This window comes from Molothrus ater, chromosome 16, assembly GCF_012460135.2.
Source record: "Molothrus ater isolate BHLD 08-10-18 breed brown headed cowbird chromosome 16, BPBGC_Mater_1.1, whole genome shotgun sequence".
Taxonomy (NCBI): domain Eukaryota; kingdom Metazoa; phylum Chordata; class Aves; order Passeriformes; family Icteridae; genus Molothrus; species Molothrus ater.
In genome coordinates, this window is record NC_050493.2 from 9,861,569 (window position 1) to 9,887,742 (window position 26,174).

The window sequence follows — 26,174 nt, forward strand, 5'->3', positions numbered from 1 at the left end:
TCAAATATTCAAATAAAAATTTTAAAACTTATGTCTGGAGAGACTGCACATTGCTCATACACGGAGTGTAGGCACGTTAACAGTCCAAGTTCTTTGGACAACTGTTCTTTTGTGTGTGCTCTACAATGCACCAAAAGGCTTCTCACTGCATTTATTCCTTGTAAATGTAAACCAAACCAAACGTGCAGCAGTCCAAAGGGTACTTAGAGGTGAAGACCACAAAGTCTTTGACAGTTATACTCTGTGCAAAGTAACAGTAAATAGCCTCAATAAATACTGCACCAAGTGAAGAAACCAGCACTATTCTACATACAGCTTTAAGTACTGGGAGGATCATGGAATGAAACACAAAACTCTCAAGCAAGTCCAGTTTGGGCTTGTCTTTGCTGCCACACACGTGCTGCTGCTGCCATGGAAGTCCAGTTCCTCCAAGCAAGTCAGTGGTTTTGCCATTAGAATCAAGACCCTGCTGGCTCAGAGCATTTTGCAGGAGCCAGTTAAAATCTTAATGCTGAAGCAAACCCAACACTCACCTATTTGTACTTGCTCTGGCTGGCTCAGTGAGACAAATGCTGATGTATCATCAATCCATGAAACCTGAATGTTACCTAGAAAAGCAAAAGAAATTTTTATGACTATTTTTATTTTAGACTCAGTCACAGATTTTTATCTGATATGCCAAGACATAAAAAAGCCAAATAAGAGTAACTGCACTTGAGAAGGCTTTTGTCCACTGTACAGGTGTGTAGCTCATACCCAGTTGCACAAGGGCCTGGAACTGTTCAGAAAGTCAGGGCAGCATGAGCACCCTGTACACCCCAGACCCTCACATCCTCCCTTTGTGGCTTCTACATGAGTCTATGAAATAAACTGAAATGATTTTCTAGGAATTGCAGCCCTTTATTCAAATAAATAACAGCACTTTGAGTGATGATAAATTCCAGTCGAAAGGGGTAAGTGGAGGATTGATCACACCAATGGAGAACTCCACTGTTGAGATACTAAATTTTCAAACTCTGATTTGTTTGAATCCCACTATACATAATTTCCTGGATGTGAACTAAAAACTTAATTTGAGTCAATATGAGGACAAATGCACAAAATCATGGACCTCATTTGGAAGCTGTTACAATGGAACAGTGACTGGAAATGAGTCCCCCTATTCATCAAGCAGTTAGTGCATTTTCTATGTGAATGGCTTAAAATGTCACATTAGCACTAAAAGAGCTCATAATCAAGCAAAAGCAGAGGAAAGGATTCCCATTCCAGACACAAGGTCTTATTATAGTCTGAAATCCATTTACATCTCCTGTCCTTATCTAAGTGCTTTACTGTTAGTACAATTCAGATATTGAAAACTGGTGCCTTTTTTTCACGTAGACTAGAAAATCAAGTTATATATAATATTACACCACCATTTAACCTTCAGACATTACAAGGTTAAAAACAACGATGCAAAATGGCTTAAAATACATTTATTCTCAGTTGTTTAATCTATTGAAATCTAATTTAGTCTATGGGTTACAAGGTTATAGAAATCTCTTCTGAAATCCAGCCAGATTATAAACAGATTTTCTAATTATAAAAAAATAAAAGCCTAGCTAGATTTCATTCGCATGCTATACATTTGAGTAGCCAGCTATTTAGGAGTTTAAGTTATAATCATTTTGATCACTGCCAAAACCCTAATTAATTCAGTATGGTTTCTGACATCTCCCTGTACTGAAGGGCTAAGGTTGCTATTAAGATGAGCCTACACCGTGAAGTTAGAATTTCTTTAAACATATTTTAGGGCACATAAATTCAATTTCTAATAATTTTGCCTTTGAAGAATTTTGCTGCCTATGGGTAAGGCTCTTTGGTGTAGGGAGAACATCCTTTTGGCAGGACACAAACATTTCACAACACAAGCAAGGCCTGAGCTGTGACTGCAGCTCAGAACTGCAGTGCAATTTGGTATATAACCGACATGCAGTTTCCTTTAAAGGACAGAAATTACTGTACAAATTCATATTGCTCTACATGCATTGGTAAGTCTTTGCTCTAAAATTATTTGTGTATAACATTCTCCAATTTTGTATTACTGATTACAAAATTTGCTAAACAATCATTTCAGACATCCGAGACCATATTCTGTTGTAACTCTGGAACACAGAAATGCTGTCCAGATTGTGTCCTTTTCCTATATATACAGTTTATTAATTTCAACCTACCCGAGCAGACTGAAAGATAGATCAGAAAGAAAAATTCTCCTGAATACCTTGCAATTGTGCCCTCAGTATAAAATAAGATCAGTGATAGACAAAAAAAATTTCCTAAAGGAATTCAGCTATTATTCAGAGTGGACTTCAGAATCCATATTTTCACTAAGTGCCAAATGAAAATAAATTAATAAAAATCCAACCTATTGGTGGCACATAATTTCAGTATCAGATCCTTATTTATTGTTGCAGAAGGGTTGATGCATTCCATTTGACTTCTGACTTTGTATTTTTAGCTAATAAAGGGTTTCAACACCTGCCAACATATCTTGCTTTTATACTCAGATTTATACATTTTAAATACAGAATTTAAACAAAGTCAAACATTAAATAGCAGACACTGAGTTCCAATCTGAAGCAAACCTCAACAAATGCTCTTATGCAACTCTCCATGCTTAAGAAATGCTCTCTTCAGACTGCCACATTTCATCATTATTAAGAAGTAAGAATTTAGGAGAGATAAGATTAATAAATTAAATCATTCAGCAATACTGCTAAGCACTCAGTAAATATTGTGCATTTCAGAAGTATGGTGAAATGCAAATAAAGATCTGGAAAGCAAATGCAGCTGCAGTACAATATTTAGCAATCACCAGAGCCCTGTGCCAGCTCACTGCAAGGCCAGTGCAGATAAGCCATGGACAGTAATGTAATGGAACACCAACCCTAGAGAAATAAACCAGGAAATTTCTCTCTCTGCACTTCTAGAATACATCAAGTCTTCAATACTTTGAAGAATGCCACTGGTGGACTATGACATGAAGGTGCAAGTAAAATGTATTTCTTCTATAAAGAAATTTGAAAATTCTCCATTTTTTGAGTATTAACTCAAACATGCAAATAAGATTAAATCCACAGAATAAAATCATACTGATGGATCACATCATTGAAACATTTTCCTTTTTATACTCTGTTCTTGTACATTTCCTACATGACTTCTACTGGTAATTAAGCAGTAGCCTTTATAATACTTCGATAGTATGAGTTTTAATCAAAAGCCCAAAGACATTAATTTAAGTAGAACTTAAGGCTATACACTAAAGCTGTATTCCAGCAAGTCCTGTTTTAATGACTTTCCATTTCACATCAGCATGACCAAATAAACAATGCAAATTTAAGAATCTAAAGTCTTCTAAGAGACTGCATAGTGCTGCAAGTACTTGTACAGTGAAACTACATTCACCCCTGAGACTATAAAAACATCTTGCATGAACAGGTGTCCACTTGGTATGCAGGCAGTCCTGAAGGATTTCAGAATCATGAACACCCCCTTCTAGAGTAGCAAATGCAAACCAGTTCCAAGTGTGACACTGCAGCCCTTTCAGCTGTTTCACCATATTTTGTTAGAAGCTCCATGGAAGATTATAACTCTGCTTGTCTTCATTCTAAAATAATTTTTCTGTAAAATTCGACTAATACTGCTTGATTTCAAGATACTTTGTTTTAACTGATGTAATGCCTTAGGATAATTCATGTCTGCTACTGCCTTTTTTTTTTTTTTTTTTGTAGCTTTTGGCAAATCACTCAACCTCACGCTGTACCACTCTGCCCCCACCCACCTACAACTGGAAAACCATGGGTACTTCTGTATTCCAGAATTTTGGAAGGAATAATCTGCAGTTTGTTTTGAGATACCATGGCAAGAATACTTTAAAAATATAGATTAATTAATTAATTACCGAACCTAAAGTTTTTAAATAGCAATATTAAAACATTCAGCTCTAAAATCTGCACAAGTGCGGGAATTGGCAAGTCCCAAAGCGAGCCTTGAGCTGTGTGTGAGCGCGCCCCCTGGCGGCCGTGCCCGTCCCACGCACGGCAAGCGCCGGCAATGAGGGCACAAACCGCCGGGAACCGAGGGGAGGAAACCGGGAGCTGAGGGCACAAACCGCCGGGAACCGAGGGGACGAAACCGGGAGCTGAGGGCACAAACCGCCGGGAGCCGAGGGGAGGAAACCGGGAGCTGAGGGCACAAACCGCCGGGAGCCGAGGGGAGGAAACCGGGAGCTGAGGGCACAAACCGCCGGGAGCCGAGGGGAGGAAACCGGGAGCTGAGGGCACAAAGCGCCGGGAACCGAGGGGCACAAAGCGCCGGGAGCCGAGGGGCACAAAGCGCCGGGAACCGAGGGGCACAAAGCGCCGGGAGCCGAGGGGCACAAAGCGCCGGGAACCGAGGGGCACAAAGCGCCGGGAACCGAGGCCAAACCGCGTTCCTCACCCCGAACAGCAGCTCCGCGAGGATCCTGCCATTTCTACATTCTCTCTTCCTACATCTCCCAGTCGGGGCTATTAAATCCTAGCCACTCCACTGACCCCTGCTGCAGTGAAGACCGAATGCTCACAAGGAACTGAGGGAGCTGGATGCAGCTCCAGAGAACCTGCACAGACAGAGTGCCAAGCCACAAGAGATAAGGTCTCTTCTTCCACATCATCTATTAGCTCAGCTGTCCAGGTACCTACATTTCATACTTAGTAGAGCAACAACAGGACTACTGGTCCAGTTATTAACTACCCTTTTTGCTGTTTCTTCTCACTTAGATGGTTCACAATCTGGAAATCAACTTGGCTATTTTCAAGCTTAATTGCTCGCCTAGACTCACATGCTGGAGTTTGGCTTTACACTGACTGCAGGATGAACCTTGTTCCTAAAGCCTCCATCTGTCCCACACCAATCCCCATTCTGTTTTTCCACCTATATAAATTCTTGCTTCCTATCAGGAGAGACTGTAAATAAAAGGATAAAAGATCCACAATATTCAACAAGCACCAAACTAAAGATTTCCAAAGAGCAGTTAATAAGAACAGTAATTTTCAGCACATCATTACAAAGTCCACAAGACATGAAATTCAAAAATTACACAAAGAGATTCATCATTACCTATACCAGGAATAAGTCTGCACCCACAGACTAAAAATAACAAAACAAACCAGAAGTTTACCTTATTAATAATAACAAAAAAAACCAAACAAAAACCAGCACCACCACCACCAAGACAGACCACATCACTCACCAAAGGCACTGAAAAGCTGGTATAGGTCACTAGTCTTCCACTCTTTGGGAAAAGTAACATGAAGAACATGATCTCGTTTGGGCTGCACTACAAAACAAAAACGCTTTTGTTAAAATAAGAGTCACTGCTAGGATCTTTAGAATATCCTAAAACAGTCATCTAATGTGGTCCTGTAGCTTTTTTCTTCCCTTTCCTTTTTAAATACGATAACAGGCCAAGATTTATGAAACTGCATCAGGTACAGTGAGAATGTGCCTGCACTTAGGCATGAGAGATATACTAAATCCTACTAGCTCATCTGCTTAAGAAATTGAAACAGCATTTCCTGCAGTGGGAAATGTCCACAAGTGTAGTCCTCCTCATCCCTTGCACCAAACCAAGTTCCAGGACAGAACTTTTCTAGTTTCTGATCTCCTCAGCTTTCAGCATTAAAACAGGAGAGCTTTCCAAGGTGCATCTCATTCATAGAGCAGGTGTCCAAAATCAGACCATCAGCCACTTGTTATTGTTAAGTGTTTTAATCTGTTTCACCTAAACAAGTGGATTATTCTGAGTTGACCAGAAACTCCCTAATGATAAATTACAGGTGTACATGAGCACTGAGGGTGCAGTCAGGCTGGACAGAGACACAAATAGTTAAAGGAAAGCAGTCCCTTCATGAGCACAGGTGAAATCCTGTTCCCTAAGTCTGCTACTTAATCAAAAAGGACACAACTTTTTTAAGGACTAAAATTCAATTTTTTTGCACTATACAAGTGAAACAGCAAAACCCCACAAGCAACTGATTGATTCATCACTGTACAGCTTACTGAACAGAGGGAAATTCATAGTTAAATTATTTGTATTCCAGTAGTAGAAAGTCATGGCATGAACAATTCCACTTTCAGATATTACAGCCCTTTTATATTGATTAGAGAAAATAAAATATTCCTAACTTTCTTGTATCCGTTTATTCTTAAATTCACAGTGAATCTGCTCTTAAAATCTCTAACCTCTCCTTACTCAGGTGAAAAATATTTGCTTAGTTTTCTTTTTTTCCAGTAATTTTTTGCAGCAACTTCATTCTTTTAAATGAGTTTTTAACACACAGTACGATGCAAGTCACATTCACATATTCAATACTAGTTAACTTAGCACATGTTACTGAAATCCATTATTTCAGGAAAAATTGCACAAACTTGCTATTTCACTACCTGACAAACAGAAACACACAAATTACAACAGTCACCTAGTCAGTTGTGCCTCATCTCTTTTTTAAGAACACAGACCCCAAGTGCACCTCTCACAGAAACCTGGCTGTACTCTTTAGGTGCCTTTGCTTCTGTGCAAAACGGTCCCCCAAAAACAACCACCAGACTGCTTCCTCAACCCACATTGGGGTTTCCATCTCAGAACAGCAACTGAAGTGGCTAAACCAGCCAGCCCAACGTGCCAACCCTGCAATGCTTTCTGTTTTGAGCCTTAGAGAGCCTCCTTGGCTCAGGTTCTCCTAGAATATCTGCATCAGGCTGTTCTACAGGAGTGGCTTTCAGATAAAAGAGACAGACTTTCAGAGGCAGACTCTTTTTTGGCAACCCTTCTTGGCAAAGTATCAAAACAATCCTGTAAGTTGGCCAGCAAGTGGAAGTAGCATCTTTACAAATTAGTAGCTTTGGCACTCTCTCAATGACCCAAAGTATTTAGCCATTCTTCCACTCAGTATCAAACAGTTGGGGAAGGAAGATGCAATGTAATTAGATTACCATTCCAGCAGAGCCAGAGCTCAGTGATCTGACCACCTAACTGAATTTAAAATTAAATTTATGCCCTTACAGCATGTACTTTCCAACAGTTACTTCCATCTCTCTACAACTGCATTCTGTTACTATTACACTGGCATCTAATAGAGTCACCCTCCAGTCAAGCTTTCCAGTGCAAGGAGTGGAAAATGTGTCCACATCAGGACTGCTTCCAAATGGGTATCATTTGCAAGACACTGTGTATCTGACTCCTCAATATAAAAGTAAGCTTTTATCTAATGCAGGACCAGACTGACCTCCAGGGCCTCACATTTTCCTAAGTGAAGGCATCAGTGGGAGCCCTCATCCAAAGTTTTCCCCCTCATAATGAAACATCCCCTAACAGTAAGGACATTTACGTTAGTATTTAAATGTATTATCAACTAATTACAGCTCCAGGTCTGTAAATTGAAAAAACCAGAAAGGTAAAAATGTTTTAAATCATATTTTTCCATTATCATAATCCCATGTGGCTAAAGGATCCTGATGTTCAGGCTGAAGTTAAGGAGAGGTACTACTGCACAGCAATTGAGAAGCAAAGTGGCCACAAGATTTTCAGAACCATTTGCTACTCACTAGTTTGCATTTTTTATTTACTGCTGGGGTGAGGGGACAGTGTGAAGATCCCATTTTTTATGTGATATGGTACATAAGAATAGTAACCCAAAACAACAATAAAGCTGTTAATTTCAAACTCTCATTTAGTTACATTAACTTAATTTGTTCTCTTCAGTCCCCTTTATAATGCAGATTCTCTGGTCAAAGTTGAAGAATTTCTGGGTTTAGTATTTTGTTAAAGGAAAACAAGGGAGCAGACACATTTAAATCATTTCATAAGTAGCTAATAACCTAAACACAGCTGATAAATATGCTGATATCCTTGCTTTAGACATACACAATTAATCTTTACACTTCCTTCTCCAGGAAGGGTGTCAGAATGGTACTACTTTTACAATGAGAGAAGCTACTTACAGTCTGGTCCTTCCAAATTGAGATATGGTATGTCCATTACTCTCATAAGAAAGAGCCTAGAAAGCAAAATGGAAAAGAATCATTAGCAAATTTCTGCCCGAAGACCTCTTCCTTTTTATAGTTTTTTTACATGTTTCTTCTAAAGAAGCAGAATAACCATCCCAAACTTATCCTAAAGTACATTAAAACAAAACAGACCCTCTAAGCCCAATCTCTTATCTAACAACCCGATTCAAATTACTTGGCATCATGCCAGGAATTTTACTTATTCAAGAAAACAAAGGCAAAAAGGCCCAATTTGTTACTGCTAAAACCAATAAGGACAAGTGAGGACGGGACATTTGACAAGTGGCAGCTCTGTGCAGTAAGAGCCCCTTGCACAGTGGGTGGTGCAAACATTGCCATCATTCCAAATACACACAAATCTCCCCATTTTCTGAACACTTCAACATGCTTTAGACAGAACGGATCTTAAAACCCTAAAACTGCAAAAGCCATCATGACTTCTTTGGAGATAACTGGAATGAGTCTTTTCCTCTCTGACATGTATCTGAAGAGTTTCTCAGAACATTCAAGAAATGCTTTCAAGAAAAGCTCTTACTCAGCTCTGAAAACTATTTCCTTCCACAGTAAGATGAACAGCTTAAAATCCTGTCACAGGTACAGATGCCACTTTGATGTTACAAAACATTTGCTGTGTATAGTGTTCACTGGAAGGCTAAAATAAATAACTTTTTCATAACTTTAAAAAGCTTCTAAAATGCTTTTCAGATTGCAGTTACAGCATTCAACTAAGTACTAACTGATGTGAACAGACATAATTCTGTTCTGTAATTCCCTAGAGATTCTTTGTATCACACCACAGTCACTAGTAGCTCCTAACAGTTTGAATATCATGCCCTTATGATTCCCTGTATCACTGATAAGTCTACTGGAATGCAGTTGTTACCTTGGTTTTGCTACCAACAGAAGAAAGAAAAAAAAAAGCAAACACTGGGGTAAAATGTACTGTATGGCAGCTTTACAGGTGAGCCACAGGGTGTGAGAACTGGCACCACTTGTGCCACACACTGGCCCACCTAATTTATCCTCTGAGTCTCAACAAAAGTGGGAGGTTTTATTTAAAAAAAAGGGGTTTTTTTAAGCTGACTTATTATTATCTGAACAAACTTTTGCCAATTTCTCGGAATCTACTACTTTTGAAAGCACTCAAATAGTTAGTTGAGTACCTTTTCATAAAAATAAAGATGAAGTCTACTAAAAACACAACAAACACTTCTGGGGAGAAGACTAGTTAAGCTTCCCTCCCTCAGGTTTTATCATATTGAGGAAAGCAATACAGTGGCCAACTGCAAGAACACACTTATGCCAAAAAATACATTTACCTGAAATTAATTAGGATTAATTTTTTATTCCCTGAGACAAATCTACATTTATTTGTTTGGCCAAACAATTATGTCACTAAACAGCACATACACACACACTCCCTGCAGCCTAAATACTGATTTTAGTGCACTTCAGGTGTGGAACAGAAGTAGCTGCAGCTTGCAGCACTAACTTACACCCCATGGATTATGAACACTGAGCTCCAATAGAATCCATAATTAAGTATCCATAACTCTAAGATTCCTCATCTATCTGCAGAACATTTAAATTGATAAGACTTTTCTGTATGACACCATGAGCTCTATATTAAATTAGCTGGATTCATGAAGTTGTGAGTTAGTGCTGTGAGAATCAGTGCCATAGCTATACTTCTTTAAAAGCTAAGCAGACCAAGCTAAAAAATGTTATTTCCTACACTGTTTAGGGGCTACAGCCAGATCACACAGGCAGAGGACAGAAATCCATTTCTCAGTAAGAACTCTGGGTATTTTGAGGGAGCCACTTGGAAAACAGTTGTTTCTGTGGCAAGTCAAAGAGAATGAGGAGAGGAAGGCCATCATTGCCAGTCACAGCAGTGCATAAACAGTCTCAAGGAGTCACCATTGCTCCTCTGCACTGAGCTAGGATGAAAGCTTTCACAGGTGTGTGGTGAACTGTGCACACAAACAGATCTAGCTGAAAAAAGAAAAGAGATTTTTTTTTAACCCAGCTCAGTTTACCACTCCAGGTCAGTGACTACTTCAGCCACACGTGGCTGCAAGCACAAGAACAGCAACTCTTTATTCCAACAGTGAGAGTGGGAACTCATTGGTCAAACTACACAAAAACACACCAATCTCTTTTTGCAGTAATTTTGCAAAGAAAAGTAAATTAATATAGAAAAGCTGAGGGATTTCCAGTACATGCCAGAGAACACAGCTCTCTATGAGAAACTCTCTACAAATATAGCACAAACCCAAGTGATTTGCACGGATTTTGGTTTCTGGTATCCATTGTATAAAAACATTTCTAAGCTAATTTCTATTTCTACAGACCATGATGCTATTCATCTCAATAAAACATGGTGTTCTCATTTCTCTACACCTCTTCCACCCCCTGCCTCCAGCTACATCAAAAGAATAAACAGCATTCAAACAACCCAAGGAGATACAAAAGAACATTGTCATTAAAAGTTTGTGGGGCTTGTGGGTGGGGGCAGGAAGAAATGGAAGAGCCATTGACCTAAACCAGTCAAAAAATTTCAAACCAACTCGAAAGTATGAGAGACAATAACAGTATCCAAATTATACACATAAGAGTTTAGATACTGCAATAAAGAGTCCCATCATCTCAACTCATAAATGTTCATTGGGGATTACTCACAGCAGACAAACAGGATTTTTCAAAGATGTTGTATATACAATAAAGCATAAAGATTACAGAAATGCATCTCTGGAATTCCTGCTTTATTGAGCTGTTTATCATATAACTTACTGCATTATGCCTAAAAGAGCCAAACAACCCTAAGGGAAAGTCTGTTTTTAATCAGTTCCACTCTCACAAAAGCCCTAAAACTAAAGATTTTACCTATGTTCATCATTAGTCTATATGAACATTAACATATATCCTGGCCATCATTGTTGAACAGCCAGCCAGGAAGTTCCATAATTTTGCTGACATAATGAAAGTTTTTCAAGAGTAATTTTGATGTCCATTACCTTCATTTGAAAGCTAAGTTCATAAAAATCAAAGCTTGATTTTTTAATTTTAAATTTACTAATTTAAATCACATTAGTGACAAGCCCATTCAAACAGGAAACATTTCCAACGTCCTAGCAATGACGTGAAAGTTTAATCACTAAACTATACTTAAGTATTAACATCTAATACACAGCTGTCTTGAAATTAAGACTTTATACACAACCCAAAAAATCATGGTCTATTTTAAAAAGTTCAAACTGAGAACACTGCTTCTAAACAGCTGCCTTACACTAAACTCCTCTGCTCAGCTTCTTTCAGGAAAAACTTGTGTCACAAGGTATAACTGTCATTTGTTCACCTTACTGTTTGCATGTTGTAGTTTGTGTTTTGCTTGAAGAATGTGACTACAGCACAAAGGAAAAGCTTTCCTTGTTCTGACTGCTGCCCACAGCATCAGGTAGAACTTCTGGAGGAAGGAGGAAGATAGTTTTTTGTCTCCCCAGCAGGAAGAGCATGCTCAGCGGGGGAAAGAGGCTAGACCATAAACTGGAGCCAAGTAGGTCCACAGGAGCTGGCTGGCAGCCCAGAGCACACCTGCCAAAAAGCCCCAGGAGCAGCACACTCACCAAGGGGTATCAGGGAACTCTGAAGTGCAGAGCCCTGGGTGCTACTACAGGGGCTAAAAACACCACGTGCTGCACACAGAGCCCTGCAAGGACTGACTGAACAGAGCAAAAGACTTGTTCATTTAAACACCCCACAGCTCTGACTTCTGACATGTACTTAAACATTCTTTATCTAAACCAAAAAAAGAAAAAAAAGAGTTGTCTTATTCTGGTTTGCTAGTTTTACATTCTAGGAGAAAGACAACTAGCTTGAAAAGTACAAGCCTTGGTCTGTTCACTGTAAGGAAAAGGTGAGAGAGTCTCACCTCTAGGCTCTGACTTAGGTGATGTGGCAGATGTTAGTTAGAATATGGCAAAGCTTCTAAAATTATGTGAAGGTAAGACATGGTAAGTCTTCCAAGTTTCCATGATTTAAAAATAATACACAGCTTTTCTAAAACAAGAAGCTACAAGTTCTCAATAATGGCAGAATGGACAAACACTCTTTTCTTGCAAACAGTAATTTTCATTTCTTGCTTAAAAAAGAAAAAAAAAAAAAAGGGGGAGCTGTTCTCCCTACAGTTTGTTAACTCTTCCTTTCTTTACAGTCAGGCAGTTAACCCTGAAGCCAGAACAGACACAGCAGGCTTCCTCTCACTCACTCTCACAACTTTGAAATGCCACTCCTAGAGGAATGTCACACTTCAAGAAAACAATTAATTTGAAAAGCTTAAATTGAATGTACTATTGTGACAGCTCTAGAAGTTGCTGTTTGTACTTGTTGCAAATATGCATTTCTAGGAAGAATTTTGGTTTCTTACTTAAACCAAAAATTATCCTGCTCAATTGGCACTTACTACTTGGCATGTGTGTACCAAAAACCTAGTGACAAATCCCATCCTAAAATGAAATTGTGCTGATCAATTCTATCTTCACCCTCACATTCAAATCAAGCAGTCACTGTGGGTCCCTGTTTCATCTAGGGAATATTTGTAGCATCTGCTAAAATATATGCAGTTGCTGACTCACATGTCTCAGTGTCAAGAGAATCACAGAGCTGCTGTCACTATAAAGATATGATTTTCAGAACAGTGAAAGGTGAAAGCCACTGATCACAATTATTTTCTCATATGTGTGGGCCATCTGAAGCTAAAATAATTAATTTTGCCAACTCTTGTATTACAGGTTTGAAAGGATGGAATTTCTCCTGAATTTAAACAGAGTAAGCACTAGAATCTTTTTAATTTCAAGTCTTTTTTCTTTATGTGACAGATTGCAGCATCTTTAGAAGTTTCCTAGGGTAAAATCTACAGATTAATTACGTAAAGGATTGACTCTGTGAATAAAGAATTCTAGATTCCCCAAGTCTTACTTCAATTTGTTCAAGGAGTTTGCAAGAAGATTCAATTCAAAAGCAAAATACTGCTTACAGCATCATCCCATAAATCATACATGTATATTTCTTATGCCATCTTAAAAATGGGTTACCCAACAATGTCAATACCAATGCTTTGTGTTATTTGGACTGACATTACCATAGGGATATTTTAGTTTTTCCAGCCTGATGAGCACACTCAGTTTTCACCAGTTACTGAGGGTCCTACAACATAAAGAACACCTGACCAGTTTTTCTTCAGTTCCACCACTTCCAAAGTTTACTCCAGAAATAATGGCAAAGCCATTAAAGCAGTCCAGGTACTCTTCTAAGTTTCCTTTCACAGGTCAGCAGAAAGTAAACCATCCTCCTCAAAAGAAGAGGTATTTATTTCATAGCCTCTCCAGCATTACCAGGATGAATCAGAAAACCAAAAAAACTTCAGTTTAAAGAAAAATGCAGCTAGCTATTGATTCCATGGCTAGAGGTAGATCTGCTGCAGCTGGTGGTGTACTTCCTTGTTTTAGCAGGTTTTTCATACAACTACTTACTTGTTAAAAAAAGGTTCAATGAGTTTTGATCTAGCAGACACATGGTTTTTCGGAGGACTGAGGAATGAACCTGATGAATGAAGAATAAATTCAGTATGTAATATGCAGCTACAGAGAGCACCAGGAAGAAGGTTTGGAAAAGATTTCACATGTACCTAGGAAATTAGCCATGGAAATGAAGCACAGTCCAGTAATGTAAGCATCATATCCTGCTTCATGGAGTTGTTCAGATGCTGTATCGTAACTTGGAAATCCTTCTGCACTTTCTGAGGGGAAAAAGGCATTTATAAATAACTGTAAGAGAAGATAAAGCCAGCCCTGTATGCTTACCCACAGGCTTATTTTGTTAGAGCATAACATCACTTGGGGAAATTTATACAACTTGCGGAATCTTTGAATATTCTTAAGTTCGTAAAAAAACAGCTTTGTTTGGCATTTTAAAATTAGAATAGGTTCATAAGATGGAAAGTCCTTCCTATTAAAAAGCCCTTAATCCCCAGACCTGCTCAGCCAAAATGGAGCATTAATTGTAAGACAGTGACAGCAGAATTCCCCACAAAGAGTCTCTTTTTTCCTGACTTGCATTTAAGAGAACAGTCTAATTAAAAGCTTCACTATTAACCAGATAGATAGGTCAGATTTTTCAAGATATTTAAATGAAGACTAAAAGGAGTGATTTAAAGATGTCTTTATTGACAAATGCACTTGGTGTTTATGCTCTGCACATTCAGCAATATAAAAAAGTACTGCTCATCATGATTTTGATCAAGCATTGAAACTTTCCCTTTCAGCATACTCCACTCTACAGTATTGCTCTCCCTTTTCTAAATTAGCAGCTTTAGAAAAATTCCAGACCCTTGAGCTAAGCTTGCCCTTTGATTAAATATCCTTCTGTTCACCTCAAGGCAAAACCCCCTTTTTCCTACTAAAAGAACTTTAGTAATTTCTAGAACACACACAACTGGTTGCTGCTGTAGAAGTTTTCTTATTTTTGTTTGTTCAAGTGCCTCCTATAGTGCTCTGGCTTTGATCTAAAGGACAACCATCAAATGAAAGTTTTAAACAAATTTCAAATTAATCCCCAAAAATCAACCTAAAAGAAAACAAATCCATCATTAAAAGATGATGAAATTGCTGTTCACTGAACTCATCCATTCTTTTCTGTCTAGATTCCTATTAAGTTCCAGGTATACTTCTAAATATAATTGCATTGTACGTACAGTGCCTTCATTTAAAGTCCCTTCCTCAAAACACTGAGTATTAGCAGGGAATTTATAATTCAGATCAAGAACAAAAATCATCAAAACATTTCAGAAATAAAGAGCATTTTGATATATCCTTACCAACTTTAGGAGGGCTGAATGGAACCTCTTTTAAACGTTTTTCCAGTTCTGCAAGTGATGTATTATTAATGAGCTCCTGCAAGAAAAGCCATCATTAATTGCCAATGCCAAGCACATTTTCCCTGGAAACTGAAATCAAACAGGATCAAACGAGAATTTACTGCTGCCACCTGGTGTTCTCTAAGGATTTGCACACAGCCCTATTTCAATGCACCAGAGGTGTGGCAAGACAAATTTCAGTTACCTTGCCTCACTTGCATCATAAACATTTATTAATGCTGCTCAGAATTATTGAGGGATTATGCCAAAGTAGTATTTCTATTTGTATCTGGTTTCATGCAGGGTACATGTGACAAGGGAAAAGGCAGCACAAACAGCAGGGCAAGCATTCTAAACACTGATCATAATGGTTAAGGTATTCAAGGTGAGTATTGAAATGTGCTTGCTGACTGGACATTCTTGAATAGTTTTAGAAGTGTAAATACTGCTGATTTAAAGTAATACAGACAGTGAAAGGAGTCTGACAATCAGAAATTTGCTCCTACACATCAACTTAGTTGAGCAGCATTCGTGAATCTACTGATGAATTATATGCATAGAATAAAGAGCCACAAAGATGTATTACAGATGAATTCCTTACTGAAGTTCTTAATCAAATATATGTTGTCAATCAGTACAACAGAAACATGAAGAATCAACAGCCAGAGAAAGCAGAACATCTCACACAATCTTTCCTAAAGTTGTCTGAGATCTATGAGGACCAGATTTCCTTTGGTTCTCAATCAAGCGTAGCTGTTTACACTCATCAAGTCTGCAGACTGAAAAGTTATCAAGAGCTATGTACAATGAACAAGCTCCAATGATGCATTCATTTGGCATCATTTGGCAAGCAGGGTTTCATAACAGCAGGCTAAAATCCCAAGTATCTGCTGTAGAATCACAATATCACATAGCTGTACCAAACATAAAACTTGTGGAGGTTTCTTACTTTTCAGAATGCCAAACCTCTATTCTTACCACAGCAGTGTGCAACACAAACCTGACAATACCTACAAGTGCATTTAATAGCACTTCTTTATGCAATGCTCTGGAGTCACAGAGCTATGCACAAAGAGAGATGCTGCTTCCTCAGCATGTTTTTTAATTAATTCAAGGGCACCTGGGAAAACAAGAGCTTATGAACACTTATCTCAATACTTCTTTAGAGGAATAAAACTCAGGCTGTAAGAGATTTTAAGAGAAACCTGTAATTTTTTTTCCTCCTGCTGCCTGCCCACTGAGCAAAGGCCACAAGAGAACCTAATGATGATAAAGCATTTTTCCAGACAAATCTAAGTCAGCATTCACAGTACTCTAAGGCTTTGAATATACAAGCAGCTTCCAGATCCTATTTGTTCATGAACAGCATTTTTTATCTCCTGAGGGGACATGCTACTTAACAAGAAGAAAATAATCTACCAATCACATTTTACCTAGCAAAAACTTGACATATTTTGGAATTCAAAGCTGCCAAGTTACCATAATGCTTCAAACAAAATTGACAAAAGCCACTAGTAGGAAAGTAAAAATTTGCATTCTATAAATTCTGTAAGTTTAGATAAGGGGTAAAGAAAAATCATTTGTCTACAATAAAAGGAGTGTCACAGAAAATATTATTCAACATCTTTCTCCACAAAGAAGTACCGTTTGTTTCAATACACATGTATTAATGCAATTTTGTATCTTCAAATCATTCTATAATATTAACTTACCTTAAAAGGTTGTGTACTTGCCATCAGTTTAGTATCCAGTAACCTAGAAACAAAATAAGAGCTAAATAGGTTGTAACAGAAGAATGCCCATTTTGCCAAACCCTCAAAAAATGTTTTAGTGTGTTAGCTGGGAAACAGCAGATACACCCTACTGAAAATTACTGTTGGATTTGGAACAGCCAAAACATTCCTTGGCTTTGTTCAGCATGAAAAAGGAGAGCAACCAAGGAACAGCAAGGGATGCAAACAACCAGTAGCAAATAAATCTTGTTCCAAATGAAGCGTAGATTCAAAACACCAAACATGATGCCAAACCCAGGGGAACAGCAAGGGTGCATCTACTGCCAAGAAGTGAACCAACAACACTGCTTTTCTGGAAAAAAACTGCTCAAAATTACTTTAAAAATTGTATTTATCTAGCTTGATCCCAATTTCTTTTCCAGTAACAGCTAGGGTACAGGGCTAGGACAAAAAACATCAGCTTGCTACAACTATACTGAAATGGATGAAAGTTTGAACTAAGAACTTACCGGGGAAAGACACACGATGTTACTTCCTTGAACTCACTTAGGTCCTAATTTAACATTAAACCAGAAGATAAAATCCAAGTCAGTGAACTGTTTGCAGTCTCAGGAGGACAGAGAGCAGTAGCTACAATTACCCAACCAGCCTCTAAAAGTGAACTACAGTTACTGAATTCTCACTGTAAGAGATGTATTTGTCAGCACTACCATAGACACCACCTGCAATTACACACCAGTACAGACTAAGTATTTCTGATTTGTCTGTCATTAGTAATAAAATGTTCTCTCACTGCCAACACCTTATCCTGTTTTATACCTAGACTACTTCTGATTCCAGCCCAGTTAACTGTTCTAAGTGTTCCCAGCATTTTGTATTTCAATGGAATATCAGCAGCCACACCAGGTATGCAGGGACTGCCTACAGGTTTAGATCTGCCAAGGGTCAAAAACACAGCAACTACTGACAACTGTTTACATTCCAACAACATCCACGCTGGTCCCAATCATCTTTTTCCCATCTTATGATCAAGTCTTTCCCCAAACACCATGTGAGCCATCCTTCTAATAAGACCTTTGGCTTCCTCAGACAATGCTTTTGGTGCCAATACACTGCTTAGTTTAACTGAATAGTCCAGTCATGAACTGTTAGAACAGCCCTGCTGCAGTCTAAGTGTGCTCCCTCTAATTATTCTGACATTATAACTCTTCATCCCAGTGAACATCATCCTGCTACAAGACTGCTTATCACTTTAGAAAGTGTACTGTATTATTTAAAACCACACATTTCCATTTTGTAAACTACAAAGGAGAAAATGCCACATAATTGTGCTGAAGCTCCATACCAGTATCTTATAACACATCAGTCAAATATACCTGACATAAGCAAAAACCACAATTCTACTATCTGATCTGAACATTTTAAAAATGCAAAGGAGAACAATCCATCTAAACTTTCTACATAAATATTTATGACAATAAGGCCAGAAGTACCAAACAGATTTTTTTAAAAGACTTTTCGACACTTGTTCACAGGCTGACCAATTCTTCCATTCAGAAGAAAGCGTGCAGATAATATTAAAAGACAAATACATTAAGGCACTTATTTCATCATCTGAACACTCAAAAGATTACTTACATCAGGTAGGGGGCAATAGAACTGATGTATGGTGTGCATAACATCCAGCAGCATGTTGTGCCCAATAACAAGCTTGCCCTGTGAAAATAACATTAAATGCCTGGTTTACACAGGGCATCTGTGAAAACCTCTATCCCAGATGCCAGCCAAGGGCACATGGGAACAAGAACACATCAAACCTCCCCATTTGCTCTCTGCCTGCCCCACACACTCCTTCATTCTCTCAGAGCAGCCACTCCTTTTTCCTCTACCCCACCATTTATCACAGGCTTTCACAGCACCTTCATATGTTGAGAAGATGCACTAGAAGAGCTACTTGGTTTCCAAATGTCATCTATTTAAGATTGAAGTCAAGGCATTTCTCTGTCCATTACCTTTTAATTTACTTATACAACAACACACAATATATTCCTTATGGTTATAACATGCAATAGTTATTAAGGGTATGGTCTGGCTTCTCACAGTGCAGAACCTTTCGTGCCATATGTTGTACAAGCAAGCTCTTTGAAAAAGCTCAAGCAGTTTTTTAAAATGTTAACTTTCATTCATTTGACATAACAGTCCTTCTTTGACAGCCTTTAACTGCCAAGAAAAAAAAAAAGGAAAAAAACACCAAAATCTTTTCAGAACAGAGAAAGAAAAATCCACCAAAGCTCATTTACCTCAGAGCTCTAAGAAATTGCTATTCTTGACTCTTACAGATACTAAGATTCTTCATGTCATTCTTTAGTTTGAGCTTACTTAACCTACTACACTCAACCGCTGTAAGAAATGAAACAACATAAACTTAAAATGCCACTTTAACTAATATTTCATCTTCTCCTCCAAAATGTAACAGCAAAAGAATCCTTTCTTTAAATTATTTATTTTTTCTCACAAACAAAGGTAGTTTAAAAATCACATTAACTTACAGAATTAGCAATGGCATGAACAACTCTGGAAAATCCTACAGCGTCATTCAACTCTTCCTGTAAGAAAGAATCTGACATTAGCGAGACACAAATACAAATACTGCTACAACTGTACCTGCAAACTGCCAGAAGCCCCCAGTTTGCCTCAAACAGACCAAGAACAGACATGAAGGAAGTATCAATATTTGGAAGACACAAAAGGTTAAAGCAGGATGCTGCTCACAGAATTTCCATTTTACATGTAGCTCTAGTTCACTGTCAAGTAGGATGAGTCACAAGCTGCTGTCCTGGGTTGCCCCAAGCAGCCACTCTGCCCTTTGCTCACTCCCCTCACCTGAAATTCAAAAGCAGACAATAAGATTTGTGGATATGGATAAGGAGAGGCCATCCCCTCCAGCCTCCTTGCTCCTGGGGGAGGGTGGGAGGGAAAGCCTTGGCACCGTGCAAGTGCTGTTCAGCAGCAGACAAAACACACGGATGATATCACTGGTGTTTTAGCCACAAAGCAAAATACAGCAAAATAAAGGCTGCTGCAAGGAAGGGAAACCTCTCCCCAGCCAGAGCAGCAACAGCTGCAGTCAGTTCATTGTCAGCACACGATCTCCAATAGTGCTCAGCAGCTGTGACACTGCAAGCAGCTCCCAAGGAATTAAAATTAACCTAGGTACTTTCAGCTGTACTTTTTACATACATTGTTACATATGCAACAGGGTGAATCCTGATTGTCACTCCTATTAAATCAGCCCATACTTTTACACTACCACAGATTGAGGAAGAAACATTCTTCATTATTTATATAAACAAAACCAAGGAGAAAAATTAAAATGTGCAACTCACATTATATAATGCTGTAGTTGTATAGACTGACTTTTGATTAATTTGGGAGGTTCTGACTACAGCACAAACTGCTCTGTAACAGATTTTTCCTTCTCAGGTCTAGGGAAGCAATTTCTGCCTTGTGTTATCTGTCTTTATTCAACCAGAACTAAAATTCAATAAAAACATTCACTGTTACTTTAGTTCAGCTCTGAATGCTGCTGTTTGAGCAAGTAATACCCCCACTAAAAACCCTACTGTAGTGGTAAATTGCTCCCAACCTGCCTTCTGGATAAAGAGATGTCATATTAGTTAATGTCTCTTTAGAGATCTCTTTTCCTCTTAAAAGGATATCTGCAGAGAAGTATTGTTTGCTCCACCCAAACTGATTTTATCACAAATCACAGGAGTTTGATCAGGAACTCCCACAATTCAAGTCTTATGACCTCCTGAAATCTGCATCACTCAGTAAGCAAAATAAAAGTCTAATAAGCAGTGAGAGTGTCTGAATACACCAGGGGTGACCTCCTGGTCAGTTTGTTACCACAGCAGTGTGGTTCTATCAGGAAAAGGCACATTCACTGTAAAGGACACTAACTCAGCCAGCCAAGAGCAAGCAAGCTTTGTAAGAGAAGGGGAGACTCTGAATCCAAACCATGTAACAACTTGCTCAAGAATTTCTGCAAGAAACTGGTGTTTCCTCTTACTGAGACACACTTCTGTGAGAGCAGAGAGTCATATAAGGAGGTAGTCACAACTCCAGAATACTCATTCAGTATTCCACAAATTCTGATTTCAAAAAAAAAACTTGAGGTTTTTTTTAAAAAAAAAAAAAACAAAAACTTGAGTCTTGCAACTCTTTTTGCTCTGTTGCAAGGCCTCAGTTATCTAGTAGAATTTATAAAATCAAATTCAGCCAGCCACAGCGAACTAAAGGGAAACAATACCAAACCCTATCCTGCATTTTTGCATTGCTGAGTGAAGTCAGATATTCTCACCCTTCCTCTCTCACACAAACTAATGGCATTGAATTTATTTACCTGTTCTTTTGCTTGTTTCTGCTGCTCTCTTCTTTTTCGTTCCTCTTCATCTACCTTAGTAATAACAATATATCTCTCCTTCTAAAACAAAAAATGTATAGTTTGAGGAATGACTCTGAGAAGTTCAGATTTAAGGCTGCTGCAAGTTTCTGTAAATTTACATTGTAAAGAAAACTGTCATACCTCAGCAGCAGTTACTTGGCAACACAGCTGTTTCTATTGTGGGCACCACATTATCACCTACTCCCAGAAGCCTATTTCAGAAAGCTCTATTTGCTTCATCCACCAAACCTAATTTTTCCTAAACCCACTTTTTACTTCTCAAAAAAGATTATCAGCATTTCCTTGTAAATAGTTTGTTTCAAATACCTTTTGAAGCAGAGATCTATGCTGGGAAGTGAGGACACAGCACATGATGCTGCTGGTTTTCCTCTGAGATCACAACCTGAACTAATACTGCACATCAGACCCACTGTATTTTAAAACACCTTTTAGTATCCATTTAAAAAGTAGTATTAAGCCACACAAATAGATGCCCACACTCCATATGTTGGTCAGATAGAAACTAGTTCACTGTGTTCAATTTCAAATGCTTTGAATTTGCATAAAAAAGCTCAAGTTAGATCTAAAAATCAGGAGAGATGGTGAAACTGAGAATACAATTTCCTTTCAACAGAACAAATGTTAGAGGCAGTAACAGGCCTAGCTACCTTATCTGACTCCAGAGTTTCCACGTGGATACCTTTTGGATACCTACATCAAAACAAATGAAAAGTAAATATTAATAGTTATTCACTTGGCATTTAGCATATTGAAACCACAACAGTAATTTAGTAATTTCATGTTTAATTATTTCTGTAAGTCTTAGGCATAAAAGAACTATTACACGTTTCTCTTTAATTTTAATTGTGCAAACTTTGAAGCAATAGGCTAGTTTAACTGGCCTCCTTACATTACCTAACAGCAACTGGCACTTACACAATTTCCCATGCTATTGTGGAACCTGTAATTTCTTATTTTGGTGATATTAAGTAAATATCATATAGATATTTCATTACAATCTAGAATCTTTGCTTTCAAGAAATCCAAAACAAGAATGCTTTCATTTACTTGCAACTCCAAGACAGCTTCTTTGAAGACGGCATCTCTTTACTACATCACTTATTTGAGGACTTATTAACAACCCTGAACTTTCTGCTACCAGTAGATTTTAGTAGGAATTATTAACTCAAATGTCATCACCTCTGCTACAGGGTTGCATCACACCACTACAATCACATTTAATTTCCAAATAACACCATACACAGAGCATCCAACTGATAGCAAAAGTAAGAGAATATTGCCTCTTCCTGCTTAACCAGTAGCAATTACTCTCATAATCTCATTATAATGAACTAACCACAACTGCACAACCACTTCAGAACCAGCAAGTTTCCCTGGCCTCTGGCTACTCCCAGATTTAGTACTGGAGAGCACATTCCAAACACTGTTGTGTCCTTTCCACCCTGACTCCTCACACAGTTTTGATCTCCATCTCATTTATGAGCTGCCTCATGCCACAAACCTTGGATGCATCAAAACGCTGATGCACAAGAGAATACTTCAATAGGGAAAACGACCTGTGAAGAGGCCAGGACACAAGGGCAATCAATAACTTCATTCTTCTGCTTTAATTAGCTCCATGCTACCTGCACAGCTTGGCTTTCTCTCTCCAACACACACACACAGTGTACACAGCTGTGCTCTCAGAAAGCAACACTGCTGAATGTTAAAAAAGCACAAGAACACATTCTTCCATCCACTCAGAGAAGATGTAATGATAAGTATCAGACAAACAAAACTACATGCTACAGGAAGCTATAGACATGGTAAATGACACTGAAAAATTGTTGAAAACACAACTGCTTTTTTCAGATTAGTTCTCGAGCTCACTTCTTGAGATCCTATTTTCTAGAGATAAGCTTTATTTTATCTGCTTCCAGTGTAAGTATCAGAGTGGCAGATTCAGTGCTGAAACACTGAATTAACTAAATATACAAAAAAAGACTTGCATATTTTCCACATCTTACTACTGCAGTCAGAAGAGTGAAAATCTTACTCTAAAGCCTTGGAGTTTCCCCTAAGGCCTTAAGAGATACATTCAGGCAATATACAAAGTTATCAGAAGTGTTTATGCTTGGCATCCAACAGAAAACTATAACCATACCAGTACCTACCACAGAAGTGCTATTTTTTCAGTTAAAGCCCACAATCTATATAAGCACATGCACTTTCTGCTCACTAAAAACCTAGCATGCTGCATTTGTTACATAATTCTAGGCTGTGCTGGTCTATTCAGAGATTTTACATAGGATAAAACAAATACTAAGCTTTAATATCTAAATTAATCATTACAAATAATTTAATGTAATTCATCTTCAGAACATTACAGAAGTCTTCTTTTAAAGGGAAAAATAAAGTGTAAATCAATCACATCAAGGTTACGTAGATATATATCTTACCCAGATTTCTTATCAAAAGTACTAAAAATATACAGCAAGGCAGTATTACCAGTAACTTACTTCCAGCTCAAGGTCTGATAAATTAATTTCCTTTGAAATCTAAAACCAAAAGACAATCATGTTACTAACAATCCTTTTACAGAGTGTCTCCTAGCAACAATTTCCAGTTTAAGCTGCTAGTGTTCATTTGTAGAAAGTTTTTTCAAGCAAGAGTCACTGCTAGCAGAACTATAGGCTAGGAAGAAATGGACTGAATTCTGATGTTCAGCTACCAAACTGTACAAGCATTTACATCATGTTTTAAGGTCAGCCATGTATCCTCTCATCAGAGAGTATTCTGTAGTCATGATCACTCAGTACAGATACAGTGATGGTACCTTATCCCCAGCTTCACCATGTTCTACTATTCCTAAATTAGTTTTTAACTTTTTTTTTTAAATAATCATACTCTCCAAATATCTAGTTTCCAAAGCTAAATAGAATTTTGGGAAGGAAACCTACTTAAAACAGTCACACACTGCCAACTGTGAACAACCAATAGCTCAATAGGTTTTAAAAGTTTCTTTATAAAATGCATCTGGATCACTTCAGCAGTAACAAAAGGCAGCTCACACATAAAAGACATTTCTTGACTATACTTAAGTATTTTGCCACTACATGCAGAAATTACAGCTCAAAATAAATTACAACACCTGTACACATTATCACATGTTCTTAACATTCAAAAATTAGTCAAATGTAGATTTTGCTACAGTTAACCCAAGTAAACATATTCTTCCCTGTCACTCCCCTAATTCCATATGACCAAAATAAAAAAATTTTTAGAAGAAATGCAATTTCAGAAACTCACCCTGTACATGGCTCCAGTTCCAAACTTTCACTTTCTTCATTCTTTAATAAGTCTTCTATCTGTTCCCTGGAAGAAACAGATTATTTGCTTCTGCATCTACTACTCTATTTTTTGGAAGTTTACAGCTCTCTCCAAAAGACAAGAAATAGCAAAAAGAGCAGCATTTTACAAACAGTCAGATAAGAGACATGGCTTCAACATGTGAAAATATCACCACGGTTCACATTTTAATTTTAACAACATCAGAAGATATTAAATAGGGCTACTTACACTACTTTCTCTACAAATTTTTTCTGATCTTCAGGAATTGTTACAGGGCACTTTGTGGAATTAGGAGAAATGTATGACAGAGATCCTGCACCATTGGCTTGAGAACGTTTTTCATCATACTGTTCCCTTAGCTGTCTCTCTTCTTCCTGGTTTAAATACGGAATTCCTAACAAAAACAAAGGAAAAGCTCATCATAATTAGAGACTAATTAGAGATGTACAGGGATTGAAGCATTTGCCTCTGTTACACCCCTGCAGACTGAAAGCAAACCTTCCCTTTCAGTGATTCTTGGAAAGGGAGTCACCATTGGCACAACAGTAGACTGGATAAGAATAATTCAAGAACTTCATTACGTGTTAAGACAGTATCATGGATGGCAGCCTTTTTTCTTTTGCAGAAAACAATGAAAGGTGTCATCACAAATTTTGCAGGCATTGAAAGAAATTGAAAACAAACCAAAACAACTCACCGTTGCGAAAAACTTTATTAAAATCAAATCCTTGGTTTGCTAAAAAATCTATACTTGAACTCTGCAACAAGAGAAAAAGGCTTTACAATTGGTAAAAGTAGCTGTGGCATCACTTAAGTTATTTTCACACTTTTAAAGAAATTATACAAAGTCCAAAGCCAAGAACAACCAAGTTTGTGACCCTAAAGAAGCCACTGAGAGTTTAGGCTCTGCTACTTTTCTTATTGATTTTCAACTTCCATAAGGTACAAGAACCATGAATATGGTAAAGAATAAAGATGAAAGAACAAACTATGTGGAGAGAGGAAACAAAAGAAAGCAAAATGTGGTTCAGGAGAACAAATCTGAGACCAGAAAAATGTTGGCAATTGCCTAGGAAGCAATGAAAGCAAGATAAGCAGATGAGAATAAAGGATTAAAAAAGCAAGGAAACTGGAAGTTCAATGAGAAGAGGGAAAAAAATAGAATCGTCTTGCCAAGTTGGAACATTATCTCAAATTCCAGAAATCACACATAACAAGTTTTAAAAACCGAAGTCAAGGATATTCCCTTCAAGCTCTCATTTTTGGGATTGCTCTTAACTGATGCTTATTTATTTTATAAGGAAAAAAACCCAACCCAGAAACTTACATTTTTCTACCTTTTAAGCTGAAGTTTGTTTCAGGTATACCTTAACCAAATAAAATTAAACTGCTTTTCTACTAACCTGACAGACAAACTTGACATCTGGTGAATTTCTGTTAAAGGGTTTTGGAAAAATATAGAAATTAAATGACTTCATTATATACCTGTAGAAAAGATGAGTTACATGTCAATACAGCTTTACTTTAGAAAATCCTCAATTAAGAAAACAAGAAATAAGAGAATAACATACTTTTCTTCTGTGTCATCATATTTAAAAGTGCAAAGGCCAAACTGAAAGAGCAAAAAATCCATGGAATGCTG

At 37.8% G+C, this 26,174-nt stretch overlaps 1 protein-coding gene across 3 annotated transcripts in view; it reads right to left on the reverse strand.

The window, feature by feature from the left end:
• Positions 1–26,174, reverse strand: part of PARN (poly(A)-specific ribonuclease) — a 41,785-nt gene that overhangs the window by 13,913 nt on the left and 1,698 nt on the right. For all 3 annotated transcript variants that reach the window (XM_036392084.1, XM_036392085.1, XM_036392086.1), the window contains 18 exons: positions 26,104–26,171; positions 25,936–26,017; positions 25,230–25,290; positions 24,761–24,926; positions 24,491–24,556; positions 23,701–23,739; positions 21,850–21,892; positions 21,140–21,220; positions 19,284–19,340; positions 18,373–18,450; positions 17,244–17,287; positions 16,714–16,756; positions 14,963–15,038; positions 13,775–13,885; positions 13,620–13,689; positions 8,023–8,078; positions 5,273–5,359; positions 534–608 (listed from right to left, as the gene is read on the reverse strand). In XM_036392084.1, coding sequence (XP_036247977.1) covers positions 534–608; positions 5,273–5,359; positions 8,023–8,078; positions 13,620–13,689; positions 13,775–13,885; positions 14,963–15,038; positions 16,714–16,756; positions 17,244–17,287; positions 18,373–18,450; positions 19,284–19,340; positions 21,140–21,220; positions 21,850–21,892; positions 23,701–23,739; positions 24,491–24,556; positions 24,761–24,926; positions 25,230–25,290; positions 25,936–26,017; positions 26,104–26,171 — 1,303 coding nt within the window. The remainder of the gene's footprint in view (positions 1–533; positions 609–5,272; positions 5,360–8,022; positions 8,079–13,619; positions 13,690–13,774; positions 13,886–14,962; positions 15,039–16,713; positions 16,757–17,243; positions 17,288–18,372; positions 18,451–19,283; positions 19,341–21,139; positions 21,221–21,849; positions 21,893–23,700; positions 23,740–24,490; positions 24,557–24,760; positions 24,927–25,229; positions 25,291–25,935; positions 26,018–26,103; positions 26,172–26,174) is intronic.